Source organism: Girardinichthys multiradiatus, chromosome 22 (genome assembly GCF_021462225.1).
Source record: "Girardinichthys multiradiatus isolate DD_20200921_A chromosome 22, DD_fGirMul_XY1, whole genome shotgun sequence".
NCBI lineage: Eukaryota > Metazoa > Chordata > Actinopteri > Cyprinodontiformes > Goodeidae > Girardinichthys > Girardinichthys multiradiatus.
Window position 1 is genome coordinate 16,213,184 of NC_061814.1, and position 22,911 is coordinate 16,236,094.

General features: G+C 38.8%; 1 protein-coding gene across 1 annotated transcript in view; it reads right to left on the bottom strand.

Moving 5' to 3' along the window:
• Window positions 1–752: 752 nt before the first annotated feature.
• The window catches only part of arid5b (AT-rich interaction domain 5B), a 107,682-nt gene continuing 85,523 nt past the window's right edge, over window positions 753–22,911 (bottom strand). Inside the window, exons 7-10 of the mRNA XM_047351687.1 lie at window positions 20,607–20,659; window positions 19,518–19,615; window positions 6,749–6,959; window positions 753–5,918 (exon numbers count right to left, since the gene is read on the bottom strand). Coding sequence (XP_047207643.1) covers window positions 3,912–5,918; window positions 6,749–6,959; window positions 19,518–19,615; window positions 20,607–20,659 — 2,369 coding nt within the window. The 3' untranslated portion in view covers window positions 753–3,911. The remainder of the gene's footprint in view (window positions 5,919–6,748; window positions 6,960–19,517; window positions 19,616–20,606; window positions 20,660–22,911) is intronic.

Below are 22,911 nucleotides of genomic sequence, written 5' to 3' on the forward strand. Positions count from 1 at the left end.
TCAGTGATAGTAATAGACAGTAATAGTGTCACACTAATAAAACCTCATTCTCACTCCATTTACTGAGGGAGAAAAGATGGTGATGTTAGCACACTGGTGTGACATAGTGCTTGCATTTTGTGCTGGTTTGCAAAATAATTTATACCTCTAAAACTTTTCACATTTCTTTTACAGGCACTACAGTGTATTTTGTTGTGTTTAAATGTGATAAACACAAAATAATGCATAATTGTTGAGTGGAAGCAAAATAATGGTTGATCAAGAGCTGGACTCTGGCTGGTCCATTCTTCTGATAAAATACTTCGATCCATACCTCTTCATTGTAGCTCTGGCTGTGTGTTTGGGTTGTTGTCACAGTTTGCACTGTGGTTAGTTCCAGCTAACAGCTTTCATTTATCTGGTGAGGAAAAGCAGCCCCACAGCATGATGCTGCCACTACCATGATTTTCTGAGATTAAAAAAGTAAAAAATAGAGTCCACACAGATGTACTGTATTTACTTATTAGGTGACTTCTGAAGGCAGTTGTTTGCACTGGATTTTATTTCGGGGGTATCGGGGTAAAAGGGGGCTAAATACAAATGTCACACGTCTTAGATTATTTGTAACAATTTTTGAAAAGAATGTATAATTTCCATTCCACTTGACAATTTTGCACTGCATCCTGTCAACATAAGATTCCCCAAATATACATTAAAGATTTGTGGTGGTGGCTTGACAAAATGTGTGTGTAAGAAACTGATGAAACGTGTACTGATAGTAAAATACTTTAATTAAATATACAGGAGGTCATATCATACAAAATGTCTTTATTTTTTGTTTTGCTGCCAGCTGGATGATTGGTAAACAGATGGCTATGGTATCAAAAACAGTTTCAGGATACACAACATAAAAAAAAAAAATCATGGACAACAAATAAAAAACAAAAAGTGTATCTTAAATCTTAATTTGTAGTGTTTCTTTGAGCCTAACATAAATAGCAAAAAAGGAACACGTAGTTTGTGTAACCAACTTTTATACTGTTCATTTTTTTTTTTTTTTTTACTATTTACAGATTATAACAGTTTATATGATAACAACCACGCAGTGATATCTACAGTCATATTTACACAGATAAGACAAAAAGAAGCAGGTTTTCCATGAGTTGTTCCCCGTATGAATGTTCTCTACAGGAGCCAGCAAACACACAGCAATGTACAGTACTAAAATCAGCAATGAATGTCTTTAAGTGTTCAGTAAAATCGTAGATGTTTACAGCTTTTTTTTTTTTTGTTTGTTTTAAACAGAAATGTTCTCCTTGTATTTCAGCCATCCTGCATTGCAATCATAGTGGTTGTAAAAAAGCCAGCGCAGGTGTTATTGTTGCACCTCGGGGCTACAGAGCATGACAGGCATACTTTATGGAGTCTGGTACCTTTTTTTTTAAATCACTGGTAGAGAAGATGTTTTGTTAAAGCACAAAAAAATCTAACATCGGTCTTTAGTTTCCTAATATTTTAAAGCCCTACCCTTTATAGTCTGGTGTCTCAAAGTGAGCCATGTTGTTTGATAATGTCTGCGTACTGCATTTGACACAAGAGTAATATTGACATTCCTACCCTGCTACAGAAGGTATACCTTAATGAGCGTAGTACTAACTCTAATCCAAGACTGTGAAAGGCACAGATATTTGCAAAGCAGTAATATCCTAAGTGACAACATTCCTATCAAACCATATATTAAAAGAGTCTGTTTGTCAAGGAAATGAAGCATTTCAAGTCAGGAACAAAAATATGAAATGCAAGGTTTTTTTTTCTTCTTTGTGGTGAGCATTCCACAGCAGACGGCTGCTTCATTATGCTGTTCCTGCATACGCAAAACAAGCTGCAACAGTACTCATCACAAAAATGTCCCGAGGTCAAATTACTTTCAGCTCAGAAGGTAAAAGTTACACCAGCCGAAGCCAAAAACATCCATGATTTGCAAACAGATCGAACGTGACAAAGGAAGATGTGTAAAAACAACAAAAACGAACCTGAACTTTGTAAAGAGGGACTCTACAGTACATCTGTTACACACAGCACCTCTGAATGTGGTTGCGATGAAGCTGTTCTGTGTTAAGCAGCGCCACAGTGGGTATTAACATTTATCCCAATCAGTCCACTCCAGCTGGATTTACTGTGGCACAAATAAGGAACAGAGTTCAGCTTGGAGACATGTAAACAGACACAACAGCACTGGCTGCCTGAAGAGAAATAAATGATTCAGCTGTTTTATTTTGTTTGCAATTAGGCATGGACTGGTTACTGGGTTTTAAAAGTTATGGTTTCAAAAAAGCAAACATTTTGTTGTACTGCTTCTGCAGTTTAGCGTCTTTTTAATGAGATGCCAAGGTGATCGAAATACTCTGACTTTTGTGTCCTACAGCTCTGGAAAACTTTGAGACAGCTCTGAAAACAGCATTTCTACATGTACAACATTCCATTTCATAAGATACTGATTAGGTGATCACCTGTGCCCCACAGTCATGTGAAAGACTAGTGGAGAGTATACCAAGATCCATAAAGGCTATGATTGAAAATATTGTTTATTGCACCAAATGTTGATTTCTGGACTCTTCCCAAGGCAAAAATATTAGTATGGTGTGGTTTAGAAAAATAAATATGAACGTTAACACTTTACCCTCAGTTAAACATAAGACAAGTTTTCCTGTTTGAAAATGTTTTCCATTATGAAAAATGCAGAACTGCGGTGTGGAAACGCTTATGGTAACACTGCAGTAAAACCATAGTTGCCCAGCTACGAGTGGCATGTCTGTTAATGTGCTGATGGCAGATTCTACCAGAGCAGATAGCCTGGCTAATTAACCAGCTAATATCAGATAGTTATACTTGTGTTACTCTATTTAGAGCAGAATGGCAAAAAAAGTATAATTTTACACTTAAAAACTGGTTCTAAGGTTTTTAAGTATAACCTAGGGTTTGTTGTATATTTTGTGGTAAAATCAAAATTACAAATACATATTACAGGCAAAGGGGAGCGTGCACCAGGTGTGCTAATTAATGCTCATCAAATGACCCCTTAAACACACATTGTGTTGAAGTGCGCAGAGAAAAAACAGATTACTGGACTCCGGCCTTGGATAAGCTTTGACGCTTATGAATAGAAAAGGTTTTAAAGGGATCATTGTGTCATCCTGGAGTGTCCTTCTGGGTTGTTTGATGGACCATAAAAGAGGCATGTTTTTTGACGGACGTTTTGAAGTCACTGATGTGCGTTGCCCTCACCTAATTAAAACTGTCACAATAAATGTAATAATTTAGCAGCAGTAGGAATAATGTTTTGCTTTTCTGTTTAAAATGAAAGAAATTAAATTACTTTTGAGTAAATACCATGAAACTGTGGTATTGTTACTCAAGCTAATCATCCCCTAAGAATGTCATACCGACCCATGCCTGCTTGCAGTTATGAACTCGCCTACAGAGGTTATTTAAGATGTTTTCTATTTCATTGTCATGTTATTCATAGTGTTATTAGGCAACAAAGTTTAGCCCTCAGACACAGTAAACAAACGGCTTTTCTCTGCTTCCCTCCACTTTTCACGTTCCAGAGCAACAAACCTGAATCGTGGTCACTGAGAGCGGCAAGCTGATCTGTGAGCATATACACACGAGCATTGTGCAAATAGGGTTACAAAAGCAACAAGATACAGTAAGTGGTGATAAAAAATAAAGAACAGTGCAAAGTCTATAAACAAAGGCATACACAGAAAAAATAAAAATAAAAAATGGAATTTGCAGTCTGAGTGATATTTAGCAGTTTTTCATCAGTAAAAGGTATGATCTAAGTTTTGCCACGACTTGAGCCACAATGTAAATGAAAATAAGCAGAGACCATTTCAACAATAAGAGTGGAGAAAAAAAGGTGTTCTCCCTCAAAGTCTGGTGCTGGGGTGTACCGAAGACAGCTGAGGTGGTGGGAGGGTCGAGAGAGGGTAGAGGTGGTGCAACAGCTCTCCATACAATGCCGCCCCACCCGGGTACCTGTAGAGGTGGTGGGGGCTGGGGCTGGAGGCTAGCAGCTGCCTGTGGAGCATCATGGAGTGGATGGCGAAGGGGGGCATGAGGGGGGACACGGCCGACTGGCTTTTCAGGTATTGCAGGCCTGGGTGCTGCTGGAGCCCATCCTGAGCGCCTGGTGAAACCAGGGTGCCGTGTGGGTAAATGCCAGCATAGAGTGGTGCAGTGTGGGGTGGGGCAAAGGTGGTTGCAGAGTGGCCCTCAGGGAGATGATTATTGAGGTGAATAGCGTGGGCTGGCTCAGCGGGTTTCAGCTCCTCAGGGTCACTCCGTCGGACCGTACTAGGAGGGTGAATAGGGGTCACCACGCGCACTTTCCTTTCCGGGGGGTCTTCGCTCTCTGCTTCCACCAGGCTCCGCTTACTGGGTCGAATGGGACTGTTGATGGACAGTTCACCTGAAGCTTTGGTGCTGGCAAATGACTGAGAAGTATCTGTTGAGCTCTGTTTGGGGGTAGAGGTTGTCATAGGCGACACTCTGCATGCCTTAGGATGGGAATCCAAACCGTGGTGCATGATAGGATAAGAGATACTACAGAAAGGGGGCTTGGAAAAGGACGAAACCCTCTGAGATAGAGGTTTAGAAATAGAAAAGTCTCTGGGTTCGTCTTCAACCTCTCCATTCTCTCTTTGTGTCTGAGTCCTGTCACTGTAGTGAGATCTGTATGCCAAGCCTTCCTGCTCCAGACCGCCACAAACAAAGCTTTGGCTGCCCTCACGCTCCCTGCTGTAGTGCTCTCTCCGCTCTCCACCAGCAAAGCTAGCCATTCTCTCTTGGCTCAGGCAGCTCTCAGTCTGTCTGTACAAGCTGTGAAGGTGAGGGGATGAGTAGCAGTCCCCTGTATAGCTCCTTGACTGAGCGACTGGACCTTGGAGGATTTTCTCCCCTGCGGTCTCTGCACCGTCCTGGGTTTGGTTTCGGGGGAGGTACGGCTGCCATGGCACACTTGTTTGAGGCAGAAGATGATGGCTCGTCCGGCTGAAAGAGTCTGACATCTCAGCAGCATTGCTCTTCTCTGACTGCCCTCCGGTGGTCTGTTGATGAGCCTTGCTGCTCTGTGCATGCTGGATCACTGACGGCCTGAATATGGGTGAGACTTCAGGGTTGCTGTCTGGTGCACCTTTGTACCTTTGTCCCACCACCTCTTCTTCACTCTTTATTTTCTCCTTTTCTCGATCACCCTGATGGAGAGAAGATGCAGCTGTGGGGGGTGGAGACTGAAGAGAAGAAAAGGAGTAAGTGTTGGACTCACAGACCTGGGAGAGGAGCTTCTTTTTGGCTAAAGGAGACATGACCCCCTGGTTTGCTTTGCAGTAGGCAGCTGTCTGTCCTGTGCCCTGGGTTGACTCTTTCTTAATCGCCCCATAGTCATCCTTCTCTGAGTAAGAATCTGTGCTCAAATCGATACACTGTCCATCCACCTGCTTACACATGGGCAACACCTTCCCCACTCTCCCACCGTGATTCTCAATGCAGTCTTTGACCTTGGAGAAGTGCTCAGGCAGAGCGACATGTCCCACAGCTTTATTCTGATCCCAGCGATGAAGCAGGTAAGAAGTTTTTGGAATGAAATGCCCCTCTGTTTGTTGTTCACCAACAAGCTTTGCTTGGAGGGCATCGCTGATGTGCCTCCATTCCGGTTGGGGAGAAGGCCCCGTGTGGAGGGAAAAACCACTGTGGGGGAGTCTGCAGTCAGATTCTTTGGGGCAGAGCAAGGACGGCTGCTCCACCGCCAATGACTCCTCTTTCTTCAGGGTGACATGTAACTCTTCCTCCTCTATCACAATTGGTTCGTCTTGAAGAGATGCATCATTTTTTATGGCTGTGGAGATTTCATGGTTCTCTTCTTTCACCTTTGACTCCTGCATGTGGGAAAGGTAAGTTAACATTTTATATATTGTCCTAAAATCTGTCAATTTGAAAATAACATTTACAGAAATGAAATAAGACACAGGATTTCTATGTAGTCCTGAAAAGGCTGGAAAAGTACTATCATTAAGTACTATCCAGGTTTGAAAAAGTATGGGAAAACTATTGAGTATGGAACAATAAAAATAGTTTTTTCCATTTTCTAAATAATAATAATACATCTAATATTGCTTAATAAGTACAATAACCTTTACTTTGATTTATTAATCTGTCATGTTTTATCCTTGGTTTGCCAAATCACCTCTTTATTTTAACATTTTACCCATCAGTATTTGCATTTGACTTGAATGAATGAAGACCCATTCAAACTTCAAAAAGGGCCATGGTTCTATCTGTTTTGCCCCAAGACAACTTTAAATTTAGGTTAATCTGTACCTGTGGTTCTTGAACTGGGTCTAAAATTCTAAAAAAAAAAGGAAGGAAACTATTGTTTTTAGGAATCTTAAATACATAAAAGTACCAGAGTTCAGAAACTGTGCTTTCGAGAATCTGCATTTAGTCTATATTCCATATTCTATTTGACAAGTCCAGGAGATCTATATAAAAAAAAAGCTAATCTAAGTTAGTACAGAAGCTACAAAAGGAGGAAAGTGGCCTCTATACGAGACTCCAAAATGCAGACCTGTACATAAAAATCTTTACCTAAAAACTATTCAAGAAGGTAAACAGCAATATCTCATACTCAACATGTTACAAAAATGCAGGAAAAAATATGGAGATGATATGGAACTTTGTAATAAAATGTAGGAATGCAGATACTGACCTGTGTTGGTTCTTGTTTCACCTCTCCTCTCTCCTTTTTACTCTCTAGCTTGGGGTGGTTGGGGCCTTTTAGTTTCTTGGCCCCTACTATTTTCACTTTGGCTCCGGCTCCAGACACCTTCTCTTGGCTGCTCTCCTGCTTCCTGGGCTTGGTCAACGGGAGGGGCTTGTCCTGTTCGCCTTTAAGGTGCCTCTCATAAGAAAGGAGGAGCCTGAAAAAGAATGCAGGAGATATGATAAAAATGGGTTATTCCACATTTATAGAGCATAGTTAGTAAATGATAATGTATTTAAGTATTAATGAAGCTGGTTTAAATGTAATTGCTAACCAAATACAGGGCATTACAAAGCATTCTCAATTAACTTTTCCACATTTTGGTGCAGTATGACAAAAGACTTTAATGTATTTTATTGTGATTTTATGTGACAGACTAACACAAAGTAGTGCATAATTATAAAGTAGAAGGAAAATGACACATTTTGTTTTGTTTGTTTTTCCAAATGAAAAGTTTAACTCTGATACCCCTAAACAAAATCCAGTGCAACAAATGGAGTAGTAATAGTTTATCTGCACGTAACCGCAGAAAGGTCAGGGATAAGGTGGTGGGGCCGTTTACAGCTTACAGGGTAAACTTATAAAACAATATCACAATCTTTACATCTCACTGTTGAACCAATAATCTGAAAACGAAAATGTCTGGCACAACTGCAAACCTGGCAAGATATGACCGTCTATTTGAATGGTGACGAAGTAATCATAGCAGCCGCTAAATGGTTCATAGTAAGAGGAGCAGCAGAGATCCACAGCTTAGGGGGTAGATTTTGTCAACAGGGCAACTATTAGCCAGGCAAGCCTTTAGCAAAAAGTCGAAAGAAAAAAGCAGTTCAAAGAAAGTTGGTGTAAAACTAACACTGAGTCTATCTGAACATATCATCCCCAGCATGAAACATGGTGGTGGCAGCATCATGTAGTGAGAAACCATTTCTTTAATGGAAACAAGGAAGCTGGCCAGAGCCGATGGGAAGATGGATGGAGCTAAATATTGGGCTACCGTGGAAGAAAACCTGTTGAACGCTGTAAAAGACTTGAGGCTGGGGTAGAGGTTCATATTACAGCAACAAAATAACATACAGCTAAAAAAGAATGGTTTAGATCAAAGCATATTAATATGTTAGAATGACCCTGTCAAAGTCCAGGCCTAAATCCAGTTGAAAAACAGTGACAAAGCTTGACAATTAATCCCATATGACTGAGCTTGAGCTATTTGGCCAAGAAAAATGGGCCAACATTTTAGTCTCTAAATGTACAAAGGTAGGAGAGGCAAACTCCCCAAAACATGCAACCTAATTGTGGAAAAATGTGTTTCTACAGTGTGGACTTGGGGTGCAGAACATGGATATATACCAGCCTAATCAGATTTTTATTTGTAAATAAAGTTAAAAAAAAAGAAGAAAAAAAACAATGTGTCTTTTTCTTTCTACTAAACAACTATGAGCTACTAAACGCTAGAGTAAATAGTTCTGCATGGCACTGTTACTAACTTACTGCTGCCTAAATATAGATTTTTAAATCACAACACCCCCCCACCCCCACCCCAAAAAAACAGCTGCAAGCTGGTGGTGCATTATATAGCTTGTTTTAAACCCCCCATGTTTTAATACCTGGAAAGCATTAACAGTTCTATTGTAATTAAGCTGGGCTAAGGGGAAACCCAGACGCAGATTGGAGCCAGTATGTGTGTGTGTGTTTGTGTTTCGTGTGTGTGTGTGTGTGAGTGTGAGAGAGAGAATGTGAATAATGAGTTATCCCCTGCTGAGAAAGATCACATTTGGTATTACTTTAACCTTGAAGGAACATTGAATGTGAGCGTGGGTAAGTAAAGTTACTGCGCATGGAAATGAAAAAAAGAAGAAAATATCTGCAAGAATTGAAATCAAATGTTTAAAGAAAGCTAACGGCACTTAATATCTCCTTCAGCATGCTAAAATGATTAGAGACAGGAGCCATTAAATTAGCCAAAACGATGAAAATATTTTCAGATGGAAGCAATATGCTTGGGTACTTAAGAAATACAATGGCTTCGTATGCTCACGTTTATTTAAATTTATACTAAATGATGGAGAACGCTATGCAGAATAAACATTTAACAATTTAAATGTTGTTATTCCTCTTTTAAATACATCCTAAGTCAAATTTCCTTGTGCCATGTTGTAACAAATGGGAACATTAGGATCTGGATAACTTAACACCCATGTGTAAAAAAACTGACATGAAAAAGCAGCAAGGGAAACTTTTAGACTTTTATTGCTCCGGGAACAAAATGGGAGTTGGCACAGAACCAGAAATAAGAAACACTGCAAAAGAACAAACCACGAGAGCTGAAGAGCTACAACGCTATAAAACATGAGTGAGTTGCTATCAAAAATCTTTTAAAATCCTCTGTCACGTTTTATGGAATAATCCATGAAAGTCACACAAGAACAGGACTTTTTCAGTCTCCTGAAAAGGAATAAGCCCTTGTAGTGTAACAGCAAGAGACAGTTGCACTATTCCTTTAAAGGGACATTCCAATAAAACAAACAATGAATCAAGAACTGTTTCACCTCTTCAAATGTGGAAAAAAAAAAAAGCCTCAGAGAGTTCAAGAGGCTCTGTGGGATTTTTTTTTGTTTTTGTTTTTTTTCTTCCTCTGAACAAAACTGCTGGCAGCAAAAGCGGTGAAACTACATTTCATACAGCTGGTCTGGCACCAGGCCTCAGGCCAAGAAAGGAAATGTACTATTAAATGTGACTTATTGGAGAGACAGAGAGCAAAAAGGTTGTGGAAGAGAAGAGAGGAGGAAAACAGACCAAACAGAGAAAGGAAAAGAGGGGAAAGGGGGAGTAAAGGGGAGGGGGGAGGGTGGGGGGGTGGATGAAGGCATGTTAATGAGTAGTAAGGATTACTGTGACAAAATCCTGAAACAGAGAAAAACATCTTGTCTTTTTAACTGAAGATTACACACAAAATGAACCTATAATAAAGTTTTTTTTATTCTGGAAAAGCTGGTATTGCTTAGAAGATAAACATACAAATCTGACTTGGTCCTAGGAAGGCTATTAAGTGTATATATAACTGGCCCCATTGTTAGCAATCTGCATAATCTGTGGGAACGAGATGGTTGTTTCGGCCCGGGTCAACTTTAAGGAATGTCAATAAGAACGCCTTTTATTACGCTGGCTCGGATAATGTAAGAACCTATCCTGGGGAAATTACCGGGGCCTTTAAATAGTTTCAAATGGAAACTTAAACTTAGCCAGAAAACCAGCTGCAGAAAGATCCTGTCATTGTTGTAAGCACTTTCTTTGCTAACAAACACTAGATTAAGAACTCTAGCTTGTAACTTGATTCATATGAGAGGCACTATTTATCTGCCAGTAATCAGAACCACCCAATCTACCCTTCGATCGGCTCTGATCTGCGATTGGCTGGTTAAATACTGAAAATTTAAATTTTCTGTTCATTGAATGCGTCAAATATTTTAGGTCTGCACAAAACATCTACTAAAAACAATGTGTAAATTGTTAATTGATATCCATCCTATCTTTTCCAGTTTGGTTGTTGACTCCGTTATAAATAACTGCTTATAGTATGCGTCTAAATATTGATTGCCAAATGTGCCACAATGTAATAAACAAATCATTTGATTATTATAAATTTAACTGTTTCACATCTATTGTAATTAAAATAAAAGTGAATAAATATATTTAATAAGTACATTTACCTGTAAATAATTTAATGTATCAGTAATTTATTAAATAGATAAACAATCAAGGTAATAAGATGGTTAATCAAAATTTGAAGCCATATGTTGAAATGAAATATATTTTTTCTCTATATGTATGTACAGTTCCTGTGCAATAGGGTACTAAGAAATAATTGAAACTGTCACTGACTCAACAAATCGATGATAAATTATAACTGGTAACTTTATATCAGTTATATTGAACATGTGTACAAGCCGTGCCCACTAATGTAAAGTTAATTAATCCATAAACCCCTGCAGCATGTGACCAAAACAAGTGAAATAAATATAAATGCTTTTTATAAATAAATGACATATTTACATAATATTATATTTATTTATTTGTTTAAAATTGTGGCACTTTTGGACTTATATATTTGCCTACCTATTTGATTTTTGTTTTTATTTAAATAAATAAAAAGTAACAGAAAACAAAGTAACAAGAACCAATAAGCCTTAATACAGCCCTCAGTGTGACAGATTGGAGTACTTTCAAGCCTTTCAAATATAAGCTAAGTCATGATTGTGCAACGTGATATAATAAGTGCTTGTGATACAAGACCACTGTGACTAGCAATTTCCTCCAAGGCTGAGCTTGGCAGCCAGCGAATAGGCTGAGGGAGCCAGGTGTAGCTAATCATTTGAGCCACTTGGGGGCGTACGGGGCCCTGACGGATTCCAGGAAAGAATTCATCAGAGCAGGAGGGGCCACTATTTTTATGAGGTCAATAAATGCTTAACTTTTCCTCCTGCTAATTTATTACCTGGTTGTTGTTTAAGCGACTTTTTTCCTCATGTTAATCAAAGGCAAATAAAACATGCAACAATAAGCTTAAACTGAATAAGACTTGTGTAATGAAGCTAAAAAGAAGTTTCTTCATATATATGTGATGCATTAGATCCAGATATTCACAAACTGTGCAGTTTATCAAAACACAACCGTCAGCAAATGAGATCAGCATAGCTGAAATAATAAATTACACATACACACACGGCACCTCCCCACACTGTAAAAAAAAAACTTGGCAAAAACAAGGTGACTTTACCAGTAATGTGCTCTCATCTGAGTTTTGTGTGACAGGAACAAGCTGTGCACTAAAGTCCACAAAATACCCAAGTCACCAAATAAGTGGAAAAAGCCTGCAGGCTGTTCCATTTCAACAGTTTTCCCTCCCATCCAAGCTGAAATTAATTTTAGCTGGTGTTGTGTTAAGATCACAACAGCTACTTCATGCATTACAAAAAGGGGCAAATAAACTATTTAAGGAGCTGCTGGACGATCTCCCGGGGCTGTAAGAAAGGCTCGGAGGAAAGAAAATAACTTACTTTTTACGAGCCTGTACGACACAAGAGTTTTACAAAAAGTCACATTCTGGTTCAACATGAAAGTATACAGAAAACAAACTGTTTCAGTGAAAGAGCAGAGCGATAAACAGACATTGTATTTGCTCCTTCTGCTCAGGATTCGTGCCTTGGAGCTCCTCTTTTGTCTCGGAGCCAAACCACTCGAGGTGACCCTCATTCATGCAGTTAAAACAGGAGGGCAGCCCAGGAATGTATGAAAACTTAAGTCCTTTGTCAAGACTGAAAATACCAGATTTAAAATGACCTCTACTGTTCCCCTGGGGTTTGCTCTCATTAGCTGCGGCTGCGGCAGTATGCAGTAAACGTTCGCCCTGGCAGGTGTGAGCCCAGAGCACCAACAGTGTAAAATAAATGTCCACTGATCTGCATAAAGGAACATTTTCAGTAATTCAACTATTAAAGCCCAATAATGTACAGAACCTGTCTCCTTTTGCTCTTTAAAGTGGACTTAAGCATTATCTGGAATGCTTGAACTAGAGTTTAATCTCAGTGGACTTCTCATACAGACTGCCACTGATACAATTTGTCCTTTCTCATTGCCATTAGGGATCAAAAATTAAAACAGACCATTTGATTTAATTCCACTGAAAGCTCATTGAAGTATTTTTCATACATGAAAGGCCTCCTACACATTTGTGTTTCAACATTTTACAGTTCCCTGTACTTTTTTAAGTATTAATACAAAACTTCACTGTGTATTTGTGGCAAATATTTTAAGGTGGGATGGATGGATGGATCAAAGGATTGAACTTATGTAAAGGGCAGGGAGTGAAATCTGGGAATTGAAAAATGTTTCCATACTTATTCACTGATGGAAAATATTTAAATCAAATTCCATAGTTTCCATAGTGAAGAATAAGCAGCTCTTTGGTTGCATTCCCAACGCAGTTGAAGTCCAGATTCATATCCAGTGATAGTCACAACAAAGCTACAACAAATTTGGCCGGGGGTTTGATCCGGACAACATGTCGAGACACTGTTTGTAGTGTTAAGGAATGTGGTCAGTCAGCACACAACAACCTGATTGCAACCTTTCTCTCTCCTTTCATTTTGCACAAGTGTACTCTTTATTATCGACACGTTTTTGCTTGTTTAATAAAATCCATCACTGTTTCTGCCTGTCCTCCTCCTGCTTGTAACGCAGAGGACATGAAAGTGATACTCTCACAACACTGCAATCCAACTATCGCCCTCTGCTTTTACCAGAATAATTGAAATCTGGGTTGGAGCTGATGCATTAAAAAAAAAGGCAAGCCAAAGTGTAATGGAGCATGTTTGATGTTTCTACAATACAGTAAGGGCAGTGCAGGGAGATGCTTAGTATAGCAGAAAAACCTACAGTCTCTTTCTGTTACAAATGTTCTAGAACTGACTCAAGGTTCCCCAACAATGTATTTTTATATGTGGAGAGCAGCTTTAGTGAATGCGGAGGTACATCGATAGCAAGAGGAATGAATAAAGGCTGAATCAATAAAACATTTAGTCAACTAAAATTGGAACAAGCATGCTTCTGTCTTGACTAGAAACACATATCTGTATGATCTGAGATGGGGAATATTTCACAAGCTTCAGTCCCGTACGTACAGTACATCTGGCGAATGTCTCATGCTTTTAAGACAAAATGATTTAATCCACAAACCCCCTCTCATCTGCTCGCTCTGCTGTTGCTCAAAACCTCTGCGTTTTTAAATAGCAAATTATTCTAAATTGCTTCTCAGTTGCCATGGATACCCCCCACATCACCACCACCGCCATCCCCACCCTGATGCCAACCCCGTTGTGCAATTACATTAGTGCCAAGGCATGGTGAGGTATTAAAAATCTGTAACTGGCAAAAAGGAACAGAGATAGTAGAATGTGATGTTTCTGTAACAAGAGATCACGTAGGAAACCGGGAAGATTAAATATGTAGGAGCTTTAAAAAGGCGCTGACCTGTATAATGAAAGAAACAGCATGAAGTGCGAGGCGGGGAACAGGGAGAGAGAGTGAGGCAGGGTGAGAGGGAGGGGGGTAACACAGAGAAAATGGCACAGCACAGAAGCAAAAGGCAGTCTATTTCAAGGTTATTGATGCCATCTTTTTTGTGACCTCATTTTTAATTCAGAGCGCTGGGCCCTGACAGCTAATCTCGGGAAACAGTTTAAATAAATATCATTAAAGCTTCCCCGTAGCTGCAGTAGCAGACCTTGGCTTGGACATTTCTATACTGATTTTTCTTTTTTCTTCCTCCCTCCTGTGTACTAATGAACGGCACACTGCGGCTAAACAACAGTAACTTTGAAAATGACAATTAACTGAGGTTATCTCCTGCTCAATTCCAGCAATGCAACTCAATTTCCACTGGTGATTACTGGCTGCTCCTGGACGGCATGAATATAGTGATTATGCCCTTGGCTCCATCTTTCACTATAACATCTCCTAGGAAACCATTTCATGTGATTTTACCATTAGGGCTGTAAAGGGATAATGTGTGTAATTTTAAATGGGAGCTGAATGCTTGTTGATACTCGCAGTCTTTAACCCAAATAACACCAAGACAGCCAAGAATATCCTGCTCTACCCTACTTTGCAATGCAAGTCAAACATGATGCTTTAAAGTCAGACCTCAAAAGCATGGTTCAAATTATACGGGAAAGGATGTTTTTCACCCCCAAATAAGGCTTAAATACCCATAAAAAAGGTAAAAACAAAACATGTTCAAGTTCTATGAAACATTTACGCTAACAAGTCACTTTATTAGGTACACCTGCTCAAATGTTTGTTAACAAAAATAGAAATCAGCCAGTTATATTGCAACAATTTCAGACCCCCACAGTACTCAACCTGCCGTCAGTCACATTTACTGAAACATTAACCTCCCTACCATAAGCCAAATAAAGTAGATAAATAAATTTGTTCACTTTCAGGTTTTCTTTTCAGTTTTTAACACAACATTGTGCAAAGTGTCTTCTTCCGCATGCTAGCCTTTGTAGCAATTACCCTCAGTTCTGGTTTGGCTAAATATCGTTAGCAAGCGTAATCCTTTTTCTTTACGTACTAAAGTTGGCCTACAATTTGTAGCCTCATATTAAGAAGCTTATAAAGCTGGTTTCATTTATTTCACTGCTGATTAGAAGGCTTAAATCAACTAACAAGCTAACTTTAATTTTGATTTTCCACCTGAAAGAGTTTAAAAGTCAATAAGGACAGCCTTTTAGGAAGCTACCAGGTGAATGCGGGTTGTACAACAAATTTTGGTTTCAAATAGTCCAAATAAATATAAAAACGTTTATTTACTAGAGATCCTTTATTATTGTTTTCATTTTTTGGCCTCTAGAAACCATAACAACCAAAAGATTGTACTATTTATAACTATTATTTCCTGTGGATTTGTTAAGTAGCAACAGAGTGTGATTCTATTGGATTTTACTGTAATTTAGTCATGCTAATAACCCTCATCTATATAAAAAAAAAGGTTAGTGATTAAGAACTCCTAAACACTGTCAAAAGAAAGGAAACACTTGAGCTGTATTGTTGTTTGAAATTATTGTAATTAAAAGGATACTCCGTATTAAGATTTTCTTCATTCCAAGTGTAACCTTAACACATACAATATTTTTAGTAAATCAATCTTTTTATCCATTCATCACTTTTTACTGGTAGTAACTTGAAACTGTGAAATTGTGAACTTGAAATTGTGAAGAATGTTGATTTGTACCCATATTTACTAATTTTTTTAAGAAACCAGACACATTATTGGACCGTGTCTTTACTAACAGTGCGCAACAGAGCTGCTGTAAATGCTGTGAACATTTTTCAAACAGAAATACATCTTAACAAGGTCTAAATGTTTCACAGGCATCTAGGCTCATGATATCTGGTTTAAAACAGAATGTTTTTTTAGACATCTAGCACTGATTTTAGACATTTATTAGAAGTCTAAATTTGGATCTGCTTTAGAGGAGATTAACTTGGCTTTAAACAAAAAAAGACTCAAACTCTGGACCTCTCAATTATCATCCAATCATTTTTTCCAGACATTAATTCAGTGAAGTACACACCTGTATTCTATGGGTCTGCCAACCCCCTGTCCACCTTCATCACAGTTTATTTTACATCCTGCTTAAAGAAAAAGAGTTGTACCAATTTGTATATTGTAAACTCTTAGGTGTGAATTATATTTCTGTAGCACATTGACTGATGATTAAAGGTGGAAACAAAGATGCCTCTGGGGAGCAAACACACACTTCAGTGGGCCTCCAAACAGCCTCATTCATCATGCAGAGAGAATGGTCGCGTTTGCTGAGTTAATACATAGAAGCTAATTGCCCTCCGAGCAGCCCAAACACTAAGCCTCAGCTAAAATTAATCCCCTGAATGGAAACTTGCTCAGCTTCAGCTGATCTTGTCCCCCCTCCCCACACACCTTCCTCTCTATGTCAGCCCGATATTCACTGCAGTGTGTGGATATTATTGCTTTGTATTGATTCAGCATTATTTTTCTCTCCGCTGCTTCACGGTGGCTGGAGAGGGAAAGGCCAGCGCAGCAGCAGTCACACTTCAGCACGTCCCATGTGAATTTGCCCGACTTTGCCTGAGTTCCTACAACTCCTTTTTACAACTTACAGCCTGATGAACAATGCAGCTTTTCAACCATGTCCTATGAGTGATTTATAAGCTCTACAAAAACAGAAAATACTCCAGCTTTTTGTAGTCATTTAAATCTTTTGGTCAAAATATGTTTGTGACATTTAGGATTACCAGACTGTCTAAAAAAAACGCAACAAACTAAACAGTTCTGCAGATTTCTGAGAGAAGCCACTCCAGCCTGCTTGCGGATTCGCTTACAGCATGCAATCTTGACACAATTTGAAACTGCCTCGCTCCCTCATATGGCACTGCTGGCATCTTTGCTGTATTACTGACAGGTGTGTGTGTGTGTGTGTGTGTGTGTCAGGGCTAGCTGTGCTGATGCATGAACCTGCAACAGCTACAGGGATGTGAGGAGGGTCGGCAGCCCAGAGGAACAGCCCGCTCCAAGAGCAACTGGTCATCTCTTGCAGTAAAAGATTGTGTTTGGCATTTGTCTAACCTTGGGAAAGTGGCTGTGTTGTGTTGTTAAGTTTACGAGTTGGTGTATGCGTGTGCAGCATAATACCCAAGCAGCTACCTCAGAATTGTATCCATATGCTTTGCTTTGGTTTGTTAATACCATCTGATTGATTAAAATGTGGAGGCTAAAAATGCTGCATTATCTGACCGAATGATTAAATGAGTACATTACAGTTATGCTTTCTGCTTGCAGCTCTCTGTGCTTGGAGAGCGTGTTTCACTGGAAGCACAGCTACTGTATGTTTATCCATGTAGGTCAGTTAATAATTCAAAACACTGCTGTTATTTAGAGATGCTTAATCCTCTTTGGTTGGCGTGTGGATAAAAATGAAGTAAAATTACAGCATTTTCTTTTCTATAGCGCAACAAAACAGATGGATTAATTCCAAGATAACAACTGAATCTCATCCTCGGTTCACTTAATATAGCTTAATTGAGAAAAACATTTCTTATATAATAAATATAGCATTCATCTTTTCAAATGTATTGGTGGCATGGGGTTTAGTATTTTAAATCAAGGTTAATTTTATGCAGACAACCTGAAGGACACCCAGGCAACCTCCTGAACCCATAAATAATAACGCATTCAGAACTCCATGCAATATCAGCCCACTGACACATTTGAAGCACTGCTCTTCATGTTTTTAAGCGGATTGACTTCCCTTGAACAAAATCAATAGTTGTCTTGTGATGTTGAATAAAGCTCTGCGAAATCATCCTAGAAGCAACTGTAAGAGAGCTCACCACCCTTAAGGGAATGCAAACTGTGCAGTGTGGGCATACTGTAGCAATAACACGAGGTTTTTTTTTCAGATTAAGTCAAGAACACCACATTACACTAGGGTTATTTGTATTTGACACATTAAATACAGATGGTTTTCCGTTCTTGTTAGATTCTCCTGATTAAAATGTGAAGATTGGAGGTTTTAAAGATTGTGAAATTATGGAGTGAGTTTGGTCTTTTTTGTGTTGCAGGTTTCCAGGGAGGATGTTTTTAAAGGTGTGGGACAGGCTTTGGCTTCAGGATATTTCTTTGTTTTGATTGTTTAGTTTAGCACAAGAAACTGAATATTTAAAGAAGTGAAATAATATTGTTCGTTTATTTTAGAGATGTATCCTCCATGCAAACTGGCATCCAAGATAAAGATGTGTAAAAAATAAATTATCTTTTGCAACAGTGGCAAAATCTCAATGTGGAAAATGTTAATTTGGTTAAAGCATATAGAGAGAGGAATCTTTGGTCATTTCTCATTGGACAATCTCCATAAATACTACAGAGTCCTCGTTCCTGTCTTATGTTCTCCTTTCTTCAGCTTAACCCAAAGGTTTTCTAAAGGATTTTGATCTGAGAACTGAGATGTTCCCAAAAGAAGGTTGATTTCGTGTCTGGTAAACTATATAAAGCACATAAATAGTCCAGATAAATAAATGAAACACTCAAGCCTAATCTTATAAATACCTAAACTTTCTGACCAATTATAACCTGTGTTTCTTGTAATACAAACAACATTTTCTCAGAATAATGCTTTCGAACACAACAATCTAAACAAAATAGTTATAAGTCAGACAGATTTCTCTTATGTTTTCAAACCTTCATTCTACAGACGCAGACAGAGTTCTACAAATTACGTAAAAATACAGAATTAAATCATAATATTCTACAACCTTTCCATTAACTTAAATATTCATCTTAGATCATAATCCTACCAAAAAACCTAATTGAGATTCACTCTCAGTTGTGTTGTGGCTTCAGTCTTTAATGCTATGCATATGGACTCTCCCCAATTGCAGAGAACCTTTGGAACATAAACAGGCCCGCAGCATTACAGATCCCCCACTGTACGTAACAGTGGACATTATGTCTTTTGTCACATATTCATCCTTTATTTCATGCCAAACCTACCTGGAGTGTTTGTTGCTGAAAACCTGAATCATAGTCTCATCTGACCCAAACACATCGTTCTACTCCAGATTGAGTTGAAAAAGTGCACATTGTTATGTTTGCGATGGTAGGACAGAAAAGGCTTTTTTCTGTCTTCACACCCAAACAACCAGACATGTTGCATCTAACGGTTGTTATGGAGAGACTTTAGAGAGCCCAAGATGGCACTCGTTTCTGCAGGTTTTTAACAAGGAGCTTAGGAGATATTTTTACTTCTCTTACCATCCTGCTCATAGTGTATGGTGGCAAGATAAACTTAGATACTCGTACAGCCTTGTGGCCAGTAGCTAAAGAACATGGAATCAGAAAGCCATAGATTACATGTAATTTCCCAAATGTTCAAATCAGCCTTAAAAAGTAAAGAATAAATTAATTAAAACTTAAATGACATTCCTATTATAGATATTATTAGATAAGAATGGATTACAATGATTGTGGCACTTGTGATTTTGTTTTTTCTGCACTGAATGAATGTAATCCAATTTTCCTGGCCAGATTATGCTGCTGCAATAAAGAATGAATTTATTTCTAGTTCTTTCAAATCTTTACCAATAGGTGTGGAGAGTGCTGTAACTCCAGGACTACCTTTCATAGTGTCTTCGCGTACACGTGGCGGCGCTTGTGCTGCTGGGGTTTCCGCCCAATTCATCATATACGTGCTTCCACTGTCTGCGGACTGTGATCTGGAACAACAGATGAGAGGAAAAACTTATCAACAGGCAAAGAATTTCACAAGTCTTAAACAAAAAGTGGAAGAGAAAATATTTAGCAGAATAAACACAAATAGCCGACATCATTTTAAGATCTTGGGGAGTTACTGAGCCACATTGTTCCAGTTATTAAATACTCAACACTCACAATAAGCCCAGTTAACAACCTGCTGTCAGTTGTTCCTGCTATAATCCCATATCCCGCAACAGATGGGAATAACGGGCAGGCTCCGTCATAAAACCAAAACCAAAGCTGCCTCTGAGCTAACAAAGCCTCAACATGAAACAAAAAATAATCAGAGGCAGATATGATGGTATTAAAAGGATATGAGCGCAGATTATATGAGCTGTATCCTATTTAGGGCCTGCTTTGGCTATTTGTTTGGACAACAGTATACAGCTAGCTAATGAAGAAACAAGCATGAGCAACACATTTGATGAGTGAACATCAAACAAGTTGCACATGAGCAGTGAATGAACAAACAGTGAGCCATCCTGCCAAGTTAACTGCCTCATTCAACCTTATTTCAGGCTCGCTTTGCTTCTCTTTTACACGTGCACACTTGTGGCTGTGTGTGCGCTCTTCACTTGATCTCCAACGTGGGAAAAAGTGAGCGATTTATCCCATTTCCTTCTGCTCCGTGCAGAACAGAGGAACATGTGTTTTCCACACCAAGGGGGTTTTGAAACAACAGCACCATTTCGGCTAAAAGTGGCTCTGAGCAATACTTTCTTCTCGGGGAAAAATAGGGACTGACCTCACGGGGGTGAAAGGAGGCCAGAGAGAGAGTGAGAGAGAGAAACGATGAGGAGAAGAAGGAGGGGGACAGGTAGGGGATGGCATCAGAGTGAAAGATGTGTCAGAAACAGAACAAAAGAAGGCGATTATCAGGGAGTAAAACAGAATGAGAGGAGGATAAGAGGGAGGAGAGGGGAATATCTTGCCACATATGTGAATACTTACCAACTCATATCCTCCGAGTTTCTGAGCAGCTTGAAACATAGTCCAAAGGTTGACTGCGGGAGACAGAAGACAAACAAGGCAGTTAGGAACTCTGGGAAAGCTGAAACAAATGATATCATATACAGTCATTACACCAGGGGGAAGGAAATTACTTTTAAGATCCTTCAGTCAAGAAAAAGCAATAACACCACAATGTAAAAACACACACCATTACAAATTCGAGCCTTTACTAATTATCAGCAATTATATCCTCATCCTGAAGATTTAATTTTAAACAGAGGGACAGACAGAAATATTAGAAGAATGAAGGAATGAACTGGTTATGGCTGTCAAGGTACACTAAGGTTTCTTAAATTTACGGTTAAATACTGCTTAAACGTTCTATCATCTGATTCTTGTGGTTCAAAGTCCTTTTAAAAAAGAGTCATAAAAAGGATCAGAGTGATGGAGGTTTTCTCTGCTGTGGACTTTTGGTCAGCTTGTTGAAAGACCTTTATAAAAAAAAAAAAAAAACATTGTAAAGATTTGCAAAACAAATTTAGATACTTTTTGTGTAGAACCTAAAATAAGAGCATGGTGGTGGCAGCATCATGCGAGAAGATACTACCCATCGCTTTTATCAGGGTAACAAACACTGTTTTAAAACCACAGCTAGGAAGCTGTGAGCAAAGCAGTGTGTTGAGTAGCCTATAGTTCTGCAAAATAGCAACAAGAGGCATACATGCCTTTTTAAGTCAATTTTCCATAATAACCTACTTACTTAACACCATATATTTAATTTTCTGAAAAACCTAAGAGGGCTAAATACAACTTTGCCAGTTTCAGTAGACACAGTGATATTAACTTGGGGTGTTTGGTATTCAACTAATGCCAATTCACACCTCATTAAATACACACGTTCCCATAATAAAAAGAGTTAAAAGTGGAAAAAGCCACAAGAAAAAATTTTTTTTTCCCTAAACATGCATTAAGTTTGAGGAGCAGAAAGTCCACAGTAATTGTAAGATGATAAATTCCCTCTGTTTGACACCTACATTCTTTAGCCAGAGCTCCAACACAAATGAATGCCACCAGTGCCTTTTTAAAATTTAAAACAAAAATAGTCATCGGAAGAACTAATGAATCAACAAATGCGTTAGTTTAGAACTTAATTAAATGGACCTTGAATGGAATATCTGGACATACTAAGATTGATATTAAATTTAAACCCCTGCTAAACCTTCATAGAACTGTAATTGGGTGGTTCTTAGTTTTGATATATGTAACGAATAGGGGAAAAGAATGATATATTTTTAGTATTTGACCTGCCAGTCACTGATCCGAGTGATCAAGGCATAAACTGTCCTATTTTGATTTCTATCCGATTGATTGGTGCATCTCAAAATAATGTATTCCTGCTGGAAGAGTATAAATGAACACTTGGACAAATACCGCAGTCTGCTAAAATAAAGCACATGCCTCACCCTGACATTTGTTAACCCTCAGCTGCAGCCTGCAGGTATGAATGAAACCCATTAAAAGCATCAAAGACTTGGCAAAATCCTCAAACTTCTGTTTGAACTAATGCTAATTAATTTGCATTAAGTTTCCCACCAAACAAACCCTGACAAGCCACATTATAAATACACAATATTTTTGCCTAAAAATAGCCTTTAGAAAGACTTCTAATGACTGTCTCTATCTCTCTCTTTTTAAAGGAAATACTTCCCACAAACAAAGAATCACAAGTTCATTGAGGGACGTTTTGTGCCAGTGACATTTGTATTTGCTTTCTGTAACATCATTGTTTAACATTTTTATATGAAGGCCTATAAATAAGAAAAGGGAGGCTTCGCCCAGGGAAAAATCCATCAAAATTCAATCTGTGCGTACACAAAGCCTTGCATTTGTCAAAATGACATTTTCCTATCTCCGCATTTGACAGCATTGATTTTTTTTTCTCTTCCCTCCTCTCTGCGACCGTTGTCAATGCTCGGGTGGAATAACAAAGGGAGCTGGATAGGTTTTTCTGTTTGAACTGAGCATGCTGGCGCATTGTACTCTCTGACTGTGGAAACAGAAAGATGGTCTATTTAACTTGCTTGTTACGCATCGACTGTAATTACCGCAGCCGCACGCAGGATTGGGAGGGGACAAAAACACAAAGGCAATGAGGGAACATGCCTTTTCTTAGATGTCTTGTCATTAGTAATTTCTTTTCTTAATTCCCCACTGTTTGGCAGGGGCAATTATCACTGAGATAAGGATGACAAAACAGGAACACAATGCAGCCTCGGTGACACACCAATGGCACAGCAATTAGACA